At 36.2% G+C, this 15,583-nt stretch overlaps 1 protein-coding gene across 4 annotated transcripts in view; it reads right to left on the reverse strand.

Annotated features, from left to right (window-relative positions):
* RANBP17 (RAN binding protein 17) overlaps nucleotides 1–15,583 on the reverse strand; it is a 318,395-nt gene that overhangs the window by 125,440 nt on the left and 177,372 nt on the right. For all 4 annotated transcript variants that reach the window (XR_012515307.1, XM_074390456.1, XM_039460716.2 and 1 more), the window contains 2 exons: nucleotides 1,312–1,385; nucleotides 111–191 (listed from right to left, as the gene is read on the reverse strand). Coding sequence is in view for 3 of the 4 variants with exons in the window: in XM_074390456.1 (XP_074246557.1) it covers nucleotides 111–191; nucleotides 1,312–1,385 (155 nt within the window). In the remaining variant the exon portion in view is untranslated. The remainder of the gene's footprint in view (nucleotides 1–110; nucleotides 192–1,311; nucleotides 1,386–15,583) is intronic.

The following is a 15,583-nucleotide window of genomic DNA, read 5'->3' on the forward strand; positions in this document are numbered from 1 at the left end:
CCTTTTTATTAAAAAAATTCAAAAATTATAAACAAGGAAAATGCCTGGCTAATTAAATGCACTTCGTAGGTTGTTTATACATAATGTCAGATGGACAGTGAAAAGGATATCCAACAGAAAGGTCATTTAGGAACTGAAGAGTCCTTGAAATTACAGGCTCACATCTTCCCCAGTATTTAAGGTTTGTAACACTAAATATGAAAGAAAGTCTTTAATTATAAGTAAGATATTTGCTTGTCTAGGGAGAACCAGAGAATACACATACATTTAGGCAAGTTTGATTACCTAAGTCATAAGTATTTTGAAAGTGAAAAACAGGCTCAAAAACATTTGCTATTCTTTTATAGCATATTCAAAACTATATACAATCTACAATGAATATTGCTCTCCAAATGGTATATGATTCTATATATTTAGTTTTGTAAATTAAAAAGTTGTCTAAGTGTTTCACAGGAAAACATCAAGTTTGTACTCAAAACATATTAGGGAGGAAAAGCAGGAGTAACAAAGAAAGCCAAATAGAGGCTCACTGCTACCGCCAAATAATGAACCACCAATTTGTGGCTCCAAAACTCACTTCCTATGACCATAATTGTTTATCTAGCTTTGTTCTCTGCAATCAAGACAGTGTTTTTTGTCTGTTATATAGATAAAGTGGGGTGCCAGGTGGAGGCATACAAGTCTGGCTAAGTGTTCAACCTTACGTCCATGACTAGAAACTATTTTATTCTGCTCATATGATAAGTCCAATATAAGGCCAGTTTCCATGAACATGCTGCTAGCCATAGGTTCCTTTTAGAACTAATGCATGTCCTATCAGACCTCTTTCAATGATTTCAATTTGCAATAATCTCTTCACGTGGTCTTTGAAATTGGGTGTTTTCCTTCTTAAAGTTAAAAAAAAAATGCTGCCCAATTGATCTGAAGAGTGAATGTCTGTAAATCTATGAAAGTCATCATCGGATGCTGCACACTGCAATTGTATGGAAACCTGACAAATTACAATGTCCTTTGGATGATGAGTTTTCAATATGTGAAATTAAGTTTCAATGAAGAACAATGCTAACATTCTAACAACTAAAGCATAATTTAAAAAGTCTTTTATTTAAAAAATTAGTATATATATAGTAGTATTAGTATATACATAAAATTAGTATATATGTAGTATATAAAATATAGTATATATATAAAGTATAATAAATAACATAAATATAGTATATATATATATATAAAGACTTAAACACAATAAAAAGATCTATTACATTTAAAACAACAACAACAGAAAAATTAAAGACCAGAACAAGAACTCACATTTTTGTCATGAATGTTTCTAGAACGTGGCTGTCATCTGTTATCCCTAAGACTTCCGACATACGAGCATATACCTGCATTAAAACATTTCATTGTTAAGAGCTTTATTATTAATGTATATTTTCAAAAGACTATTCAAACTGAACAAACATAAGATTTAATGCACTGTTGTATCCACACTGAAGTAGGGAGTGGGTGGGAGAGCAAATGAATTTTTTTCAAAGAATCTTATACTTTTAAAATTTGCTTTTTCCTACAGACCTCTCCTGTTTTGAAATATATAAACATTTATACACAAACACACTCATATATCCATTTTACTCCCACCACACCACACACATTTTTTTTTTCCCTCAAAGTGGTAGACCACCCCTTTCTTGAAGATGGGAGTAGGTATCAAAAGGGCTGGAAAGTACAGTACTTCAACAAAAGGCTTCTAACGCTTAAAAATTTTCCATCTATTCTAGATTTCGGCAAACTATTAACCATTTCAGGATTATTTAAGGCAGTTATAAGAATAAGGATTTAAAAACCAAAGGAAGTTAAAGAGCTTATAGAAATTCTCCTCAAATATTACCTAATTAAGCTTCCCCAAATATAGAGGTGGGTCTTACTTTTCAAGCTGACACTGAAATCCCAAGCTCAGGGATTCTCTGTTGAAAACATCAGGGCCTGGGAATCCACTAAGCTTCCAGTTAGGGAGTGCTGGTTGCAGAGTTTGGGGTGCAATATTTCAGTCTCAATCCAAGCCACATTGAGCTTATAAATACATATCCCACTTCAAGTGGAAAAATGCCACTAGCAACCAATGGAATACCTCCCTTTCAGCCTGGCAAAGCTGAGAGGTGGGTTGACACCTCGGTACTCCCTGATGCTCTGGTGTGATTCCAGGTTAACCCTGCCAGACACCAGCTGTATGGGATTTCTCTTCTGTGATTTGATCCTCTGTGAGTGTGTTCTCTCCCTTTCTCCTAAGCTGCCTATTTCCTACGTACAGCAGCATAGCTACTACTCCCTCTTTTTTTTTTATTTTTTTTTTTATTTTAATATCTGAACACCAGCTTGATATACCACCATAGGTCATAAGGTAAGATAAAAATCACAGCGGCAACATAAATCACCCAGAGTTATAGGGTCATAGAGGGGAGGATAGCTGCCATTGTAGAAGTTTCTTATCTGAATTTTAAACACCGTTTGAACCAGCAGGTTGTGTTCCAGGATTTCGACCTGAGTCCTGTGTCTGGAGGTCAGACATAGCCTGTCTCTCAGGCTGACAGAGTGAATGACAGGGATAGAAAAGAGGGAGAGAAGGAGGAGTTGGGTGTAGAGGGTGAGAGAAGGAAGGAATGGCTGACTGGTGGAGAGGAGAAGCTGGGGAAGAGAGAGAGAGAGAGAGAGAGACAGGAAGATTGAGATTCAAATCCCTGCTGCCTTTCCCACTGACTTCTGAGTCCTACAGAAAAGCATTTCAATGATTATATATACGTGACTTTGTCCATGAGAGTCGGACTTCATCTCTTGTAAGATTAGAGTGACCACTGCTGCTTGTAAGATGTCTGGGGGAAAGAGGGAGCTACGGAGAGAGAACCTAGAGAAGTTAGTTACCAATAACCCTCAATAATTACAAACTTTTAAGCACAAAGAGGTCTCATAAGAAGCATGATATGTAGAATGGAAAGTTTCCCTAAGCTCACCATGATGCAAAACCGCTCTCATGTATAGAAGTATACAAATTGGGTCCCTTGGAAAATCTGGTATCAGCATGATTCACACAAAGCATTTCACAACTTGGCTTCAACCTACCTCATCTTCCACATTTCTCTCAACCTCAAGTCACATATAAAATGCCGATAGATCACTGAGACATCTCATGCAATTTCACATTTTTACATGTTCATGTGCTGGTCATTTTGCCTCAATCAGCCTTCTTCGTCTTTTTCTCTTCATAGTCATTCAAAAGTCATCGCCTCTGAAGCCTTAGGCACAGTGAGTTGCACTCTCCTTTATGTTCCCAAACATCTGATCCATTCCTCTGTCATGCTGTTTTTTACACTGTAACTGGATGTCAATCTCCCTCACTACGCTGAGTGCTTCTTGAGGGGTGACACTATGCCTTATTCTTTGTGTCCCTAATATTACACCTCAGGCAATATTTGTCAAGTGAATACTATTTTTAATGTGTGGTGGCAGAAGAAGACAGGGTGTGGATCCACTAGGACTATATTATAATGTGAATATTACACAAAGAATGAAAAATGGCTCTTCATATTAAGCATATATTGGATTCTATGGACAAAATACATAGAATCATAAATTACAACAGAAAAAGAAAAGCTAGAGAGAGCAGCTTGACTATCTAGTAATTGATTCTAGCAGTTGTCTTTAATTTTATTTTAGTGACACCCTTGTCAAAAGCGATCCTTAAAATAAGCCCAGTTTTATAAAATCAACTAACAGTAGGGGTCAGATGCCCTATTGTGTGCCCTGATTTGCCCCCTTGCTTGGTTTCAGGGCCACAAACTGTGGGCCCTTAACTGTGACTAGAATTTAAAAGGCACTTTCGTTTAACAAAGATGAAAGCATGAATGGGTATGTTCAAACTAGCTCTACTACAACTCAACGCACAACTTTTTTGATGGTATACAGGGTAATTTATACAGATAAATGAAAATGAATAATAAATTCTATGACATATTGGTTTTGGAAAGGATGGGGCCGTGGCATTATCTCAAATCACCTGTTTTCTTCTTACTGTATTTACATGTTTCCTGGTTACTTTTCTTGTTTTGGACAACATGATAACTACAGTGGACTTTTGTAAAATCAAATTTTACATTTTCAAGACTTCATAAATGCCAATTTTTATGGCAAAACTCAGAAATAATATAATTTTTGTTTTAATCATTTTATTATTCATTTGAGAGTGAATAATAAAAATATAAAAACTAAAATGTGACTATAAACATTTCAAAAGTTTTAATATTAAAAAATGTACTTGCTAATTCAATGGGTCCTACAAGGAAGTTTTCCTAATGTGTTCCTGGCATTCAAGAGAGGAGGAAGCTAGGCAGGCAGGTCTGTTGTGCTCTGCTGTCAAAACAGTTTCTCAAAGCATCAGATCTGACCAATAATATACTAGGAAAACAGTCAACATTGACACATGGCAGTGCTTTAATCCACAATTATCCTTGTAAGTTGCACCATTCCTTTTATCATCCATTAGCTTTGATTCCCATTATCCCATCTAGAACTGTGTCAACGCTTTTGTCCTTGGGGATTTCTCTCCACTACCAGGATCTGACAGTCAAGCTTGAGTACTAAACAGGATCATTACCTCTTAAATCCACTTATCTGATCTACTGAATAGTAAATTGAAAAGCTCATTAAGAGCAACAATCTGATTTGTTTTCACGTGTGACAGGGTCATTTAAAATCAATGTATGATTACAGTGTTTCTTTTAAAAGACTGTTTCTCATTTTCCAAGGTACCTTACCATTCAGATAACATGCAGATAACATGAAAATGTCTCCAAACATTTGAAATTTAATTATCCCATAAACATGGATAATTTGGGAGTGGGAAGTAATTTGTTCAGTGAGGAAATACCTACAAAATTGTTTATCATCAAGCACAAGTCAATGAAAATCTTCTATAGAAAAATGCCCTAACACAGTATTTAGAGTTTTCAACACTTTCTACAACTTTTACCATTTCACCTGAAATAATTTTTGTGATACCAAGAAGAAACTGTATTGCAATATCTATTTTAAGGAGGTATATAGGAGTTGGCATAGGAATGCAAGAAAAGAAAAAAGCTCACTTTCAGTACACAGATTCCTTGTCTCTTATTTCAGAATCTAGTAAGATAATCTCATCACAATAAAAAAGGAGTAAAAATCTAAGAAATAACAGACTGAATCTATCTGTGTGGTCATCCTTCAGAGAAGGATGGGCAATAGAGTGACACTGAATATATGGTCATGCCTTTGGTTATGTGTTTCATATAGTCAGAGATGGACGTGCTGTCACCAAGTTTTTGCCTTTCTGAGCCCTCCTCCCTTCCTTTCTTCTTCTGCATTTCAAAATATGCCTGTATAATATAGACTGTAAGCTCCCTGAGAGCAGAAATGATGCTGGTTTTTTTTTTTTTTTAAATCTCACATCCTTCTACTCAATAACGTTTTTTTAAATGAATAAAAAGAATACAGTGTTAAAATGTATATTTTGGTCAATCCCATTTCATACATGATTCTTTAACAAAAGAAAAACAACCCATAAAAAGCAGGTATTTTTCCCCCTGTAAAATAATATACCCCAAATCCTACTCATCAGGGATGAACATTGGTAAAATGCTGTCATTTTAAAAGGTGTGGTTTTAATGCTTAAATAGTATTTCTGGGAGAAGCTCTCCCTGTAGATTCAATAAGAAGAGTCGCCTAGGGGTCAGGCGCAGTGGCTCATGCCTGTGAGCACTTTGGGAGGCTGAAGCAGGCAGATCATGAGGTAAGGAGAACAAGACTGTCCTGGTCAACATGGCGAAATCCTGTCTCTACTAAAAATACAAAAAATTAGCCAGCCTGCTGGTGTGCACCTGCAGTCCCAGCTACTCAGGAGGCTTAGGCAGGAGAATCGCTTGAACCTGGGAGGTGGAGGCTACAGTGAGCCGAGATCGTGCCACTGTACTCCAGCCTGGGTGATAAAGCGACACTCTGTCTCAAAAAAAAAAAAAAATTAAAAAATAAAAATAAAAAAGAAGAAGAGTCCCCTAATTTGAAACCTAGGGCATTCATTGTTGCCAGTCTATTACTAGCAATTCTCGAAACAAAATAGACTATAATATTTTTGTAGTATTGATTTCCATGTGAATATGTTTCCTTCACTATTTTAAGCATGTACTTCTGGAAGGCAGGGGAAATGTCTATTTCTCTTTACATCTCCACTAGTACACTGTCTTAGAACACTGTCGTGATAAACGTTGCAAGTGGAAAAAGCACAGACTTTGGTCCCAAAGATATCTGCATTCCAATTCTGTATCTGCCACTAACTAGGTGTTTCTTAAAGTCTCTGAATCTTGGTTTCTTACCTATTAAACAGTAATAATAGTAATACTCACTTTAGGACGGGCAAGGTGGCTCACACCTGTAATCCCAGCACTTTGGGAGGCCAAGGCAGGTGGACTGCGTGAGTTCAGGAGTTTGAGACCAGCCTGGGCAACACAGTGAAACCTTCAACTAAAATACAAAAACTTCACCAGGCGTAGTGGTGGGTGCCTGTAATCCCTGCTACTCGGGAGGCTGAGACATGAGAACTGCTTACCTGGGAGGCGGAGGTTGCAGTGAGCCAAGATTGCACCATTGCACTCCAGCCTGGGTCAGAGTGAGACTCTGTCTCAAACAAAACAGAACAAAACAAAACAACAAACAGAAACCCTCCCCTACTTTATGGACTTTTGAGAAGATTAAACAATGATCCCAAACTCAGAGCTTGACATTTAGTAGTTACTCAACAAATGCTGATTCCCTGTATAACCTCTCACTGAGCTTTCTGCATAGTAGATGCTAAAGCGGTCAGTTAACACCTTTTCAAGAGAAGGCTCTTCATGTGAAAAATAACAGAAAAATCAGGAGGTCCTTACCCTGAAGATTTCATACAGCATAAAGACGGTTAAAACAAATAAATGAAATCTTAAAATCTGTATCAATAACTTAGTTTTTATATGCATCTTCAATTAATACCTTCTAGTCACACTCAGAAATTGCATTTGTTAAAGGCATAAAGCAACTGCTTCAAAATTTCAGGATACAAAACCAAATTCTTTCTACTTCTAAATGATTACTGTCTTAGAAGCTAGAAAAATTACCCATTTTAACCAGTTACCCATGTCTCTAGCTCCTGATATACAGAAAGTGGTTAGAAATGTAAGGAGTTATCATTATTACAGATTTGAGAAGGCATGCTCTTAAAAACTGTTTTAATATTTTTATTTTCTTAGCCCTTTAGATTTTACTGCAAAGGTTCTTATAAATTCAAGAAAAGAGCATTTGAATAGTCCATAATGCTGGAGCCAATACATTCTCCAGCTTCTCAACTGATCAAATGACAAATATTGCCTGTAGAATTTGCAGGTAGCTTAAAAGATCTTATATATGGTTTTAAAAAGGGAACTAGGTAAGAAAAACAGATGAGGGCATAAACTACAAATAGCAACATAATTTTGAGTTGTAAATTTAATAAAGCATAAAAGCATGTGTGAGATAATTTTTAAAACTTCTTTTTCCAGTCCTAATCCTTGGTCTTGGGTATCTGCAGCACTGTCTCTAACATTGTGGTTATAACTCTGAGGAAACTAATTATGTCAATCTTTAAATTTGAAGTAGATTACAGAACTGGGAAACCCAGCATATTAGTTCCTAAAGGTTGTATGGATATATAATGACAGTCACAGAAATTCAATAACAACCCTCTATGAAATGTACTCAAAAGCACCACATGAAACAAATTAAAAAGAACAATGAATCTCTCATTCTGTGCAAATAAGAAAATAGGAGAAAACACTGGTTCTATAGGTTTTCAGCAGAGTTTTTATAATAACTTAAGATTTTGGATAATGAATCTTCAGAAAATTACAGTAAGTTAATACCCTTAGGCCTTCTATAAATGTTTAAGATGTTATAATTTCTCAAAGAGTTTTAGTACATTGTTCGAGCAGGCTCAATGCAGAAAATGAACAGCACTGTAGAAGTCAACAACAGAGTATTTTGCCATCAGATGACAAACTTTCTTTGAAGCAATTTAGTCTCAAAAACATATCAGGTAATATAAAAGTGATGCCACAAAAGATCCCCCAAATATTACTGTAAATTTTCAATACGGGAAGGACTTGTTATTGAAGTTTTTCAATTGGTTGTAAATTGGTAGAACAAAACCTGTCATTGGAAAGTATCCAATACAATGAAAGCACTAATGTTCCTTAGTAAGAGAATTTAGAAACACAGTATGAAATAACTTACTATGAATAAGAAACACATTTTCATATTTTTGTTTTAGGCTTCAAGTGCCTTTGAGGTCAATTCAGTGCTTTCCCTAAGAAAAACCTCATCAATGTGAAAGGCATTAGTAGAGGGGGAAGAAGGAGACGTGTTAAGAAAGAATAGAGCATTTAATTACTTGGATCTAAACCATTTGAACTAAAGATACTGAGCTCTTTCATTAACACCTGCAGCAAGATAAAATATAATAATCACAATTAACTTATCACCATAACAAGAGAATTAATGGTACAAACAACATTGCTGTATGTGAAATACACAAACTTAGTGACACTAAATAGATACATATTAATCTTGGGTGATCAATTTTTCCATATTATTTAAAATAACATCACTAAATCTAAGCTTGAAATTAGACAGAAAAATCTTTTGCCAGAATTTAATTCTAAAACCATAATTTATGTTGGAAACCAGGTAGCAAAAAGTGAATAATCCTGCTCACCTCACTCAGTTAAAGAAAGAATGGCATCTGATAAAGAAAAACTGGTTATGGAAGTATAAAATAAATATGAGTGTTAAATATTTATTTTAATTAGAGTATCTGAACCCACCATCTGTGGTGGCCATTTTGCTAAGGGGACATGTACCTAACAAATCTCTTAAGAGGCATTCCCAGTCTGCTTGAATAAGCTATTGTATAAGAAAACTTGGAGTGACCACTCTGGCCTCACATTTCCTTCGCTCCACATCCTGTGGCACAAAGCATGAACTCAGCAGGCTGGGGTGCAGGGCTGCCTGCTGCCTTGTGATAATCCCCTCTCCCAGTAGGGGCCTCCACTGATGCATGGCTAAGAACATGCTTCCTCTTTTGCTTGCACCCCAGTGGGGTTTCCATTTCTAACTTGGGCCCAAATCCAGACTGCTAAGGAGGGTAGAAAAGTTAGAAAGCTCCAGATGCTGCCAGGGATATTTCTGAGTCAGTTTCTAAACAATCATTTATTAGAAAGAGTACAGGTATAATGTGCAAACCAGGAAGGCTGGTAATTTTGGAGAGATTCTTTCCCTCCCACCCCCAACCAGATCTAGGGTCTAACTACCACCTGTTCAACAGAAGCTGGCTGTTTGCCTTACTTTCCTTCAGGGAGCCACTGACTAAGGATCTCCACCAGCATGAACCTAATGCCTCCCGACAGGCCTTCCCTAGCCAAGTGGGACCTGGGTTGAGTGCACCAGCTACTGGTCACAGGATATGCAGTCCACAGAACGACTCCTGTGGTGCAACCAGCTGAAAGCCAACTAGAGAAAATGGAGAATGTACATTTGTCCTGACACAGCTTTGCTCCTGCCGGCTGCCAACTCACTCCATGTCTGGGGCCAAGCTTCTGTTAAACTAGTCTTCTATGGATAAAGCCATGGTAAAGCCCTGGGTAAATATATTATCTCCCCAAGCCCATTCAAAAAGAAGCTAACTATGGCTATGGCACCAGATGCTTGGGAAGAAGGCTTGATTTTAGTAGAGGATTTTGGGACTACGGTTTGAAAGAGCATTTCAGACATTTAAAGGAATATTCATAATTCTTTGCAATAGCAAGCTTATAAGATGACATGATTAGATTTTAGGGCAAAGAAGCTGATGCCGGATGAAGTTTGTGAGAGGGTGACAGTAGAAGTGGGGAACTGGGAAGTAAAATATTTGTTTAACCCGCTGTACCTCCTAAAGGTGTCAGCCAGAAACATTCTGGCACAAGGGATACATGTGCTCTAGACATTGTTCAATAACAGATGCTATTCAATGTAGCCAAATAAAACTTTCTGCTTTCAAGTATTAATAACTGATTAGAATTGGTTACTCAACAATGTTAACATCAAAAAATCTAGGGTGCTTTTGTACTATGCAACCACATTAAATATAGGCTTTGCAATTAATACTGCTTATTAGACTACTGAACCTTTGGCTATAAAATATGTACTCTGTAGAGTTATATAGTGCATACAAAGGAAATTAAGACAATGCACGCCTATACTTAATCACTGTGTGCGTATGCCTGTTTTACTCATAACAATCTGAGGCTGTAGTGAGACAAGCATAAAGATTGCTGGCCCACCATCATCATCAGCAACTCAACTCACCTTAACTATTTTCTAAGCCTTCTCTGGAACTCTGGGTACATCACTCCTCAGGCGTACAACCTAAAAAGCACAAAGTTTAGGGACCTGCCGCCTGGTAGATAAGAGAAGAGCAAAAGGCCTTCCCAATCTCAAATATGAGGAGAAAGTGGCTGTCAATCATTGTGGTTGTTACTTATCATATTCTTGGGACTTGGATTTTATTCTGGAGCCCATGAGCAGAGACATGGTTAAGTCCTGTTCAAATTCTGGATGTTATATGAATGGCAGTGGGTTTGCTTCAGTGAGATAATTCCAGAAACCAATTACTAAAAGCAAGTCCTAAAAAAGAATAAATCATAAATAATATTTGACAACTATTTTTAAGAATCTTGGCTGGGTGTGGTGGCTTATGCCTGTAATCCCAGCAATTTAGGAGGCCAAGGTAGGTGGATCACGTGAGTTCGAGATCAGTCTGGTCAACGTAGTGAAACGCCACTTCTGCGAAAAATACAAGAAATTAGCCAGGCATAGTGGTGCACGCCTGTAACCCAGCCACGTGGGAGGCTGAGGCAGGAGAATCACTTGAACCTGGGAGGCAGAGGTTGCAGCAAGCCGAGATTGCACCATTGCACTCCAGCCTGGGTGAGAAGAGTGAGACTCCATCTCAGAAAAAAAAAAAAAAAAAAAAAAAAGAATCTCTTAGTACCGTTTCCCATGAAGCATTTTCATTAAAGAGTGGCAACTGAGGCTAATGGTTTAAGTAGGCCAAGTAACCTTCTGATGGGCAAAAGTACATTTTTTAACTAGGGTTACAAAGAATAGTATCACAAAATGGGAGGTAGTCCAGTGAAGTAGTAAGGAACAGATTCTGATGCCCAAGACTAGTGAGATTCTGCTACTTACTAATTTTGAGCAAGTTGCTTACCCTTTAAACCTTAGTTTCCTCAAATATAAAAAAGATGAGAGTAGTAACTAATCTGTGGAATTTTTGAGAGGATTAAAGTGGTTAATTTATGTGAAGGACCTATGACAGTCCTCGTACATAGTAGAATTTTCACAAGTGTTACCTATTATTATTATCATTATTGAAATGCCCGTTTTCTTTGTGCTTTATCTGGACTAGATACTAGAAAACAGATACATGTTCTAAGAAGGTATGTGAGTAGCTTTAGTAGTAGTTAGGGGGGAGAGGGCCTTAATGAAAGGTAACATAACTTCTAATATTAAATGATGGGTCTAGGTTGAGTCTTGCAAATAAATAAAGCAGTAGGAAAAGTGATAGAAAAGGAATCAGGAGGAAAATAGAATAGTCTGTGGTATTTGGTGATACTTTATCTCAAGAACTTATCTGTAACATCTAAATTGCCAAATTCAAAGCTTTCATCCTCATTTTTTGAGTCAATACAAGTTCCTGCTTCCTATCTCCAAGGTAAGTTTTCAACTTCATAAGTAGATGATTTCTATCACTGTGTCCAATAAATTATTAAAGTTTTCCCCGCTCAGATCAATAGGTCCATCCAGTTGTCCAAATTTTCTTTACTAAATTAATGTACACAGACACGGGGTTCCAGAACACCATCATTAATTTTAAATTATTAGAACAGTTTTTAGGTGATGGGCTCCCAACGGACATTCTTTCACAGTAGGAACAGAAAGGGGCTACCTTTCAGAAATAAATACAACATTACTGATCTCTGATACTAGACTATGGGTTCTGGGTTGCTTTTTCCATTGTAAGATATCCAGTATCAACGATCTAGCTTAGTTCTCTTCTGACTAGCCAGGACTAGAAGTCCAATCTTCAGTTACAGGAATGAATCTTTTCTTTGGGAAATAAAACAGGTAGTATGGAGATGAAACTTATGATGTGATATTATTAGTTATCATACTCGGAAACTGATCATTCCGGGACTCAGGCCTAAATACATACATACCCAATGTGATACAGTGAAAAGCAAACTGGGTTTAGAGTAAGATAATCTGGTTGAAACCCAGGGTCTACCACTAAACAAGCTTTTAATTCTGAAATTGTTTCATATTTATTTAAAATGATATTCATATCTATTAAACAGAATATTGTTGAGAAGACTAAATGAGAAAATGTAATGAATAATTCAGCAAAGTGGTTAAATGCAAAATAAAAACCCGTTGCAGGTTAGATTATGGTTGAAGATAAACTGTATTCTAAAATGGTATTTCCCAGATATTTCTCATTCTGCATTACCTGAAAATACAGAATTCGTGACTTACAACATGGATAATGTTTGACTATCCAACACCTTCATCTTTAGGAAGGTTAGAGAGTGCCACGTGCTAGGCAGCTGCACCTGCTGGAAAGCGTGCTATGACAGCCCACGGCTCATGAGTGCAAATGACCATATAAAAAGGGCAGTTGAGAACTGGTATCAACAAGCATGAAAACATTTCTAATGAGTCAGAAAAGTGGGCCAAGAGGGAGCATGAAAGGAAGTGATGATGAAAATTTAGAGATAGAAATGGACAATAAATGGTCAAAAGGCTTAAAAAAAAAAAAAAAAAGAGGTTACGGCAAAACTTGAGAATTGCAATTCTCAGCAAATGGAAAGACACCAGTACTAAGGTGTTTAGCATGTTTTGAAATTTTCTGTCACGTTATAATTTTTCTTGTCAAAAGTTTCCAATGAAACTTACTGGGCATAGGAGATTTTCCATGGAAATGCATTTCCAATTTTGTAATGGGTGTCAACCAGAAAATGCAATTCATATAGGAGAAACTTGTTTCAACGCCAACTTGCTTAAACACATCTATTCAGTAAAGCAAGGGATACTGGCGCTGGGGAGCCACGCAAGGCCTAAGTTCCAATAAGTATGCCAAATGTGCTTTTATATTTCAAGACTCCTTCAAAAGAAACATTATGGAGAGACAAAAATTAGGAAAACACTGAACTTAACTAATTTAAAATGTTGAAAAAATATTTTGCATCTATGTTTTATAACCAAGTGCTTTTCTCACATTTGTCCCAAGGCAGCAGATAAAGCGCTATATTCACCATTGCTAATACTAGCAATTGGAACATGCTCTTTGGCAAGGCAGAAATAAGATAATTGTTCAACATAGGCTGGCTTTTCAGAAATACTGGAAGCATTGCCTGTAATTATAGACATCTGTCACTGCTAGCCACTCAGTACTAACCCTGACATCAATATACAACCATAGCACTAAACTGCCTGCAGGCATAGCAATGGAGACCAGATACGCTAGGCAGGCAATCATCTGCTTCATCCAAACTATCTGTCAAAGGTTCCCAACCACAAATAGCTCTTACATTTTGTATCCTTAGGATAATATGTTGATTTATTTGAGATTCTCTAATATTTACAGTCTAGACCATCTACTAAAATAAAGAAACAAAACTTATGGCTAATGGATGCAGTTACTGTTCACAGTCATCATAAAAGGTCATAGCTCAACCCTCAAATGTTAAAAATTGATGGCAGCTTTAACCATGCGCTATCATACAGATGTTTCCTTTTGTAGAGGCAATTATTTTCAAAAGCAATTCAAAATCATAAATACAATCCTTCATCAGCAAATACGTTGCCACATTGTTTTAGTAGAAATGCTCATATTTTAAAGCCCTTTTTCAGAAGTAAAGACAAGTTTCAGTGTTGAGTACTGAAGAGTCCAGATCATCAGTTTGGGTTTAGCTTTACATAAGTACCTTACTTGGCAATATTTTCCCTACATAAATGACATAATGTCAAAAACTAGGAAGTGATATTGATATGAAAAATAAAATACTTGGTTAGTGAATGAGTCAAATGATATAATCTTGCAGGGTGTAAAACTTACTGAAATATACATGCACATATACATTCATATTTTTAAGACCCCAAAGACACACTGTAGCTTTAAACATCACCCTCTGTTTTCTTTTAAACAGCCAGAGAAGCAAGCTGAAAATTATTAGACATTTAGACTAATTAGGAATAAACATTCACAATTATCATAATGTGTTACTAAAAACCCAGATATTTCTTGGTCTGATCACAACAGCCAATGCTGAAGAAAAACTATTAATTACTGACAGACAGTTAGCTTACAAGTGAGCTGCATTTTAAAAACCTCCTTTAAAATACAATTGCTAAATGCCTTACAGTGCTGTAATGTGAGACAGGTTCAAATCTTATTACTTCACTGAAATTAAAACCTAAGTTTTAATACTGTTCAAGTCGAACAATGATTCCACACTTTATTGCTTTTGAAATCCCTTGATGATCATAGGGAAAAATGCCCCGGAGAAAAAAAGACTGTTTTCGATAAACAGAAAATACAGTTTGCACTCTTAGCCTCTTTGTCATCACAAAAAAAGGATTTAATGCCAATTCTTTAAAAAAAGACTTTTTTTTCCCACAAAATGTGCACCTTGTGTGCCATTTGTAAAATCAGTTCACTTTCTTTTATTTATTACTGCAGCGCGGCAAGGCAATAAAGAAGCTACCGATAGCTAATAAATTACATGCCTTTTAAAACAATTCTCTTGCTACAAAAACATGTAACTACAAAGGTTTACATTTACATGGTACATCATATGAAATGTCTATATTTGTGTCCTATTAACCATTTTGGCAAATTGTGGACTTTTACCAAATAGCTAATAGGACAAAATATATAGTGATCTATACATGTTCACACGACATAAAAGCCGTTCTAGAAAACTACTCATGTATTTGCACTTTACAAAAATACTCCAAAATTTATTTTAAAAAGCATTTTAATAAAGTATTTCATGCATCAGAAAGGTACTAAAGGATCTTCTAATCAGGATTAAACCATACTCATTTACTGAGAACTAAGAAAGTATCTTTTTTCTTCTAATTTATGTTCCTAGTATCGCATAGTCTTTTAAAAATCATAATTCTAGCAGTTACTTAAAATAAATTATATAGATGGCAAGATCGCTGGAATGTAACCCAGAATGTACCAATTCTGATTCTTAATGAATATAGTATAGTACTTTTAGAAAGATGTAGAGAGTAGGTAATTTTAGAAACATTAAGAAACATCTTCTGCTTATAATCTCTTTTAAAAGAATATTATCTTCACACAGCCACAAGAATTGCGGATTTAAATCCACAAGATTTAAAATCTTACTTAATGAAAGTAAGTTTTTTTGTGTCTCTGGTTTGTCTA

Source organism: Saimiri boliviensis, chromosome 20 (assembly GCF_048565385.1).
Source record: "Saimiri boliviensis isolate mSaiBol1 chromosome 20, mSaiBol1.pri, whole genome shotgun sequence".
Classification (NCBI taxonomy): Eukaryota; Metazoa; Chordata; class Mammalia; order Primates; family Cebidae; genus Saimiri; species Saimiri boliviensis.